The sequence below is a fragment of the Lipotes vexillifer genome, unplaced genomic scaffold, assembly GCF_000442215.2.
Source record: "Lipotes vexillifer unplaced genomic scaffold, Lipotes_vexillifer_v1.1 scaffold269, whole genome shotgun sequence".
Classification (NCBI taxonomy): domain Eukaryota; kingdom Metazoa; phylum Chordata; class Mammalia; order Artiodactyla; family Lipotidae; genus Lipotes; species Lipotes vexillifer.
Genome location: NW_006799885.1, coordinates 116,620 through 123,931, shown reverse-complemented (window position 1 = coordinate 123,931; position 7,312 = coordinate 116,620). Strand labels below are relative to the sequence as shown.

Here is a 7,312-nt window from a genome sequence, read left to right as displayed (position 1 = left end):
GCATTCCTGTTGCTTTTTTCCCCTTCTGTTGCCAAGCAGAGTTTGAATAGGGCTTGTTGGAGCCACGAACCAACTCTTCCAATGCTACCAGACATGCACACTGCTCTATACACTTCTAAAGAGGAAATAGCATCTTTTTATGGGTGTATGTGTTTTCCATTTTTAAAAAAATTTAGGTGAATGACAAGGTATCCATATTCATCACAGAAAAATTACAGAATACAAATAAGCGTTGCAGTAAACAGTCACCTACACCCCCTCTCAGGCATCAGGCACTGTTAACGCTCTCTCGTCTCTTCCCATGTGCCAGGTTCTCTCTTGATGTAGCAGTAGAGCCCACTGGAGTTGAATTAGTGTTTGTGGGAGTCAAAGCTAAGAGTGTGTGGAGTGAGGCATTCAACCATTGCTATGTTAGGATGCCCCAGGCAACAGGGAGCGAGCTAGCCTGGGGACCAAGTGGGATCTGTAGCAGAAACTCTGTTCCCAAGTCAGCTGCCTCCTGCATCCTCGGCCAGCTGGCCTGAGATGGTGATCAACCAAGTTGGAACTTAGAAGGAGCTGTTTCTTTCTGCTTTGCCTTGAGTGCTGATTAAATGGGGGCGGGAAGAGGAGAAGGGGTGAAAACAAGAGTGTGGCAAAAACTTTACAGCTGTGGCTTTGCCCTCCAGAGGACACTGGCGATGTCTGGAGTTACTTGTAGTTGTCACAGCTAGGGGGCTGGCACTCCTCGTTTGTAGAGAGTAGAGACCAGAGATGTGCTAAACACCCTACAGTGCACAGCACAGCCTCCCACAGCAAAGAAGTATCTGGCTTCAAATGTCCATAGGGCTGAGGTTGAGAAACCTGCTTTTCAAAAAAAGGCAAGAAAACACTTGGCAATGATGCTATTGCATACAAGAGCAAGGACTATCAAAATATTTATTGAATCATGTCTCACTTGCCCATTGAGATGTCAGTTTGAAAAGTCTTCTCGGTGAGTCTGGAGTCTGTCGGGTAGATTACAAATGCTAATCTATATGTATACATATATCCCCATATCTCCTCCCTCTTGCGTCTCCCTCCCACCCTCCCTATCCCACCCCTCTAGATGGTCACAAAGCACCGAGCTGATCTCCCTGTGCTATGCGGCTGCTTCCCACTAGCTATCTGTTTTACATTTGGAAGTGTTGTATAAGTCCATGCCACTCTCTCACTTCGTCCCAGCTTACCCTTTCCCCTCCCCATATCCTCAAGTCCATTCTCTACGTCTGCATCTTTATTCCTGTCGTGCCCCTAGGTTCTTCAGAACTATTTTTTTGTTTTTAGATTCCATATATATGTGTTAGCATATGGTATTTGTTTTTCTCTTTCTGACTTACTTCACTCAGTGATCAGTGTTTTGTGCATTGTTGAAAAGTCAAGAGTTGTCATAAGGAAGAGCAGAAAGCACTTCATGGAAAGTCATACTTGAAATTATCCAAAGTAGCTTTTAAAAACTGATTTCATTAAATCCAGTGGCACAAATAGCCAGGTGGGTTTTTTGTTTTGTTTTGTTTTGTTTTATTAATTTATTAATTTATTTATTTTTGGCTGCCTTGGGTCTTTGTTGCCGCACGCGGGCTTTCTCTAGTTGCGGAGAGCGGGGGCTACCCTTCCTTGCAGTGCGCAGGCTTCTCATTGCGGTGGCTTGTCTCGTTGCGGAGCACAGGCTCTAGGCGTGCAGGCTGCAGTAGTTGTGGCACGTGGGCTCAGTAGTTGTGGCGCGCGGGTTTAGTTGCTCCGCGGCATGTGGGATCTTCCCGGACCAGGGCTCGAACCCGTGTTCCCTGCATTGGTAGACAGATTCTTAACCACTGCGCCACCAGGGAGCCAGGTGCTTTTTAATCCAGGGGCAAAGCTGGGGGAAAGGGGGCTTGGGGGATATAAATAATGGAGCTTCTTTCTAGCTTTGCTCTTTTTATGTTGTTGAGACTTTTATTTTTTTAACAAAATGAATCTCTTTCTAGTATCCCTTTGTGTTTGTCTTCAGGCCTTGGAATGACTTGCAAGGTTCAGAGACATCATTATGTACCTGTGACACTGACCCCACTGTTTATTTTCCAGATCCTAAGTAGTTTGAGGGGACACAAAGAGGGTACTGTGTGTGGTGACTGCACCTATGGGTGATCTAAGGGAAGGTCAGGATGGCTGTCAGGTCCCCAAACCCCTAAGTGGACAGGGGGTGTCGTCAGTACTCAAGAAAGAATCAGGGACTAGAAATAAAAGCAGAGAAGCCAGGCATGTAACTTGGAAAGCTTTATAGTCTTCTTTTTTTTTTTTTTTTTTTTTTTTAGCATGATTGAATCAATGGACTTGGTTTTTCTGAGCTTCACAGACATGCAGAGAAAAAAGAAAAAAACAGCTTGGCAGGAATACAGGGAGGGGGAAAGGATCTAAATTAAATATAACAGTTGCCTGCAGTTTAGTTGCTGACAAAAAACAAGTCGTTTTCTCTGAGAAGCATGTGTAATATGTCAGGAAGAAAAAAAGCACAATTAGCACACTTCTTACATGAGATCTTATGGATAGCACCACATTAATTTTAATCATTTAATTTAAAGTACTCCACTGTCTTCTTTATTGCAAATCAATAAAGTACGCATGTACTTGACTTTCACCTGTCTCATACTTGGCAAGGAGAGTGTAGCTTTCTCTGACTACCCAGCTTACAGCAATGAAATTTCCCCTGTCATATCTCCTAACTGTCCCAAGATCAGCACCTGCTTTATGTTGCCTCTTATCTGTCTTATCTGTCTATCTATCCATCCATCCGTCGCAAATTACCACAAACTTCGTAGCTTAAAACAACAGAAATGGGGGCCAGGAGTCTGAAATCTGAAGGTTCTAGGGGAGAATCTTTCCTTACTCCCTCCAGTTTCTGGTGACACCAGGCAATCCTTAGCTTGTGGCAGCAAAACTCCAGTCTCCCTTAGTCCATTCCAGCTGCTGTAACAGAACATCATAGACTGGGTAGCTTGTAAACAACAGAGAGGTATTTCTCATAGTTCTGGCATCTGGAAGTCGAGGGTCAGGGTGCCAGCACGGTCAGGTGAGAGCCCTCTTCCTGGTTCATTGTCAGGCATCTCTGCACTGAGTCCTCACATGCAGGAAGAGGTGAGGGAGCTGTCCGAGGTCTTCTTTATAAGGGCATTAACCCCCATCCTTGAGGACTCCGCCCTCATGACCTAATCACCTCCCAAAGGCCCCACTTCCAAATATCGTCACATTGGTGACTAGGTTTCAGCATATTAATTTGGAGGGGAGACACAGACAGTCAGTCCTACAGCACTGTCTCTGTCCTCACATGGCCTTTTCCACTGTGTCTGTGTCTTGTCGTCTTCTGTCTGTTATATGGACACCTGTCATTGGATTTAGGGCCCACCTGGATAATCCAGGATCATCTTATCTTGAGATCCTTAATCACATCTACAGATACCTTTTTTCCACATAAGGTCACGTTCACAAGTTCCTAGGGTTATGACATAGTCATATCTTTTTGGGGGGGGCCACGATTCAACCCACTACCCTACCTGTCTATCTGTCTATCTACCTATCTGTCTTGTCTATCTATCAAATCCTTTTTGGTTTTTGTGTTTTCCAGAATGCTGAGGACACAGTAATAACTAATAAATGCTTACCAATTTGAAAGTGTGGCCTTATTTTAAAGTGACCCAAATTAATGGCTGGGCTAATTGTCCCACCTTGTTTCCAAGATGTTCTCTCATTAGATCTAAGGAACGTATGAACATGAAGACACTCCAGCCTTGCAAAGTAAATGTATGTTTCAAACTAAAGACCAAACGTTCAATAGCCACACCTAAAGCCAGAGCAGTCAGTAAGTTGAACTGTTATCATAACTTGTAAGATTGCTGTTTTTCTAAGTTTTAATCCTTGTGCTGCAATTAACATCCTAGGTGGCCTTGAGGATTACTAGCTCCCAGCAAGGTGTAAACGTCTCAGTTGAATCAACCCTATTTATCCTTTATTAATTTAGGTGCCCTAGAAGAGAAAGAAAAAACATTGATCAGAGCTTTCAAAATAGAGGGAGAAAATCACAGTATGAATATGCTTGCTCTTAACTGATTCACTGAAATCGAGTACATTATAAAACAAGGACAGATATTCACTGTGTTCTCTGTAAGTCCTGGAAGCATCATGGCAGAGAGGAAGGAGTGTGTGGGAGTGACTGGGAGACTTTGGTCAAGAAACCTGGTTCTAGATCTGTAGCAGCAGGCCTGGTTCTGTTGCCATTTGTGTGGCCTTGGGCAAGTCCCCTGATTTCTCTGAGCTTCAGGTTCCTTCCTTTTCTGGAAACCAGATGGATTAAAGTAGGAGTTTTTCAAACTGTGTTCCAGTGTGCCACAGCGCTGCCTTCTAAACTGCTCCCTGACTCAAGCCTCGTAGCTCTTTCTGTAATTAGAAACTGGGTTTGGTTCAGAATTAAGAAACTCTGGCGTTTTTGTTCTCCATTCACCTGTTTGCAGCGGAAAGCTACAAGGACACTCAGATGGTGAAGATTAAAGAGGAACCCATGGAGGTGGACATCCAGGACTCGCAGGCCTCCATATCACCCAGCCGCAGTGTTGGCTATAGCACTTTAATTGGGCGAGAGAAAACTGAACCCTTACAGAAGATGCAAGAAGGCAGAGTGCCCCCAGAGAGAAACCTCTTCAGTCAGGACATCTCTGTGAAGATGGCTTCCGAGCTTCTTTTTCAACTGTCAGGTACGTTTCCTCGAGGAAAAAAAAAAAAAAAGTCAATAATGGGGACTAATTGGAGGGAAAGCCACTCTAACGAAGTAAAAACAGCAGCATTATAGGATTTTTTAGACAGAAATCCATTTTGTTACTTTAACGTGTATACCACCTCTCAAACGAAGAGTTCATCAAATGCTGCCAGGTAGGACTCCTGCCAAACTTTCTTTAGTAAATAGTTAAGAATCATTTGAAATTGGGACCTATTCAGCTCAGTGCAAATGATCCCTGTTGCCTGGACTAAACGTCTCACCTCTAATTTTGTTTAGGCAGTTGATCTGATTAACAGCCTTTTTTTATTTGTTTTCCTAACGTGCAAAAGATAAACTTCAATTTACTCCAACAGTGACTGAGTTACTGTGAATTCCAAATTAGTGTGGTCGGAATTAATGAGATTTTACGGTATCTTGCCAAAAAAAAAAAAAAAAATCCATTTTGTTACTTTAACGTGTATACCACCTCTCAAACGAAGAGTTCATCAAATGCTGCCAGGTAGGACTCCTGCCAAACTTTCTTTAGTAAATAGTTAAGAATCATTTGAAATTGGGACCTATTCAGCTCAGTGCAAATGATCCCTGTTGCCTGGACTAAACGTCTCACCTCTAATTTTGTTTAGGCAGTTGATCTGATTAACAGCCTTTTTTTATTTGTTTTCCTAACGTGCAAAAGATAAACTTCAATTTACTCCAACAGTGACTGAGTTACTGTGAATTCCAAATTAGTGTGGTCGGAATTAATGAGATTTTACGGTATCTCAAAAAAAAAAAAAAAAAAAAAATTAAGGAAAGGGGAAGGCAAAAGGTGAAACTGTGAGGACACTTTTCCGGCTATAACATAGTAGAACATTTCCTGTAAACCAACTTTTTCTACTTCAAATACTCAGAAATCAAAGTTTAGGAATCAGCTAAGTGATCACCTGTTAAAAAGCTAAGGAATCACCTATTCTAGCTCAGCTAAGTGCCTTGATAGAATAGGTGAGGGTCCGAGAACCTAAGTTGTCCTCTTTATCACCTCATTCAGGCTGCATGCTCTTTGTCAAATTTAATGTGCCGTTATTGCTTGAATGTGATTGAGATGGGTGAAAGAGACTCATATAAGATTCAGACTTACATAGAAATACAGATACTTTGTCCTTGGTCAAGCATTGGCCTACATACTGAAATTCAGGCGTCAGTAGAATTTGTTACTAATATTTGATAAACTCTGTTTTGTTATGGCTAACAGATTTAAAACACCCATTAAGTGCCTCATTATTTAAGTACTGACTTTTCTCCCCTAAGAAAAATACCAGAAAAGAGGAAAGAAGCTAGAATCTGCAAGGCATCCTGATAGCTCACCTTCTCCTTGGCCTCATGACACGCCCCCGTAGCTGTGAAGTTATCAGTCGGTGCTGAAAATGGCAGCCTCGGAGTTCTCAAACAAGGACTGTGTTTGTGCAGAGCTCAGAGAGGTGGAAACAGTTAAGTCAGTAAACTGAATAGGCCACATAGATCTTTGCAAGTTCCAAAAATACTCCAAACATGCAAGATGCTTTGCTTAAAAACAAACAAACAAAAAAAAAAAAAAAACAGGCTGAAAGCATCTCTAAAAACAATATAACTTTGAAAATGATTTAGCAGTTCAAATCTGCAAGAGTGAGGCCAGTGTGATTCTTTTAAAAAAGTCTCTGTCTCTAGCAGTACATTATCATGGTCTACTATCAGCTAAAAACTTTGTGTCTGAGAGTTCTTACCCTGGCGCTGTCACTGACTGCCGGGGTGACCTCAAGCAAGTCATTTAGCCCCGATTTCCTGCTCTCTGAAAGAACACTGCCTGTGAATCCAAATTCACCCTCATTGTCACTGTTGAACGGACAGAAAGGAATTGTCCACGCAAATATGCACACAGCAGCTTCAGACCAGTGCTAAAAAACACGGGACAGCGTATATCTTTGTTTAAAATTTTCCCCCAAATCCGTAAGATTAGGAGTTTTTCACTTGCCCTGCTGTTGAAATCTGAAACCCTTGTAGAGGTGGCCAGGTTTCCTCTGGAGACTTAAAAGAAGCCACCCAGAGCTGTGAAAGTCAGGGCAGAATCCTCACTTTTGAACTGGACGGGGAAGACCAGAGGTCAACTTTTGTGTTCCTGAAAGCTAATTAAATAATTTCTGACAGCTGGTAGATTCAGACCTCAAGACAGAGTTTACCTCCTCTTGTCTAATGATATTTTTTGTCCCCTGTGACATTTATCAGAATGTGCACTCGGTGACTCTCGCACCCAGAGGTCTTACGTTTGTTTTTATATCCCGTCTCACAAAGGGGCCTGACAATACAGAATGCTTAAAGGTTGTCATCCAAGTCAGAAGCGGAACAGTTGCAACAACTGCAGTTTTCATGCTGAATCAGAGAAAAGCAGACATTTTCAGCTGGGGAAAAATATAAGAGAAATAACTATCTTTATGCACATCTGTGTGTGTGTGTGTGTGTGTGTGTGTGTGTGTGTACATGTACTTACTGAGGCCTGATGAAAACCAGACAACACAGTTGTACTTTGTTAGTAAC

At 42.5% G+C, this 7,312-nt stretch overlaps 1 protein-coding gene across 1 annotated transcript in view; it reads left to right on the top strand.

Moving 5' to 3' along the window:
• Positions 1-7,312, top strand: part of ZNF827 (zinc finger protein 827) — a 184,060-nt gene that overhangs the window by 100,121 nt on the left and 76,627 nt on the right. The window contains exon 6 of the mRNA XM_007471998.1: positions 4,503-4,742. Within this exon, the coding sequence (XP_007472060.1) occupies positions 4,503-4,742 (240 nt within the window). The remainder of the gene's footprint in view (positions 1-4,502; positions 4,743-7,312) is intronic.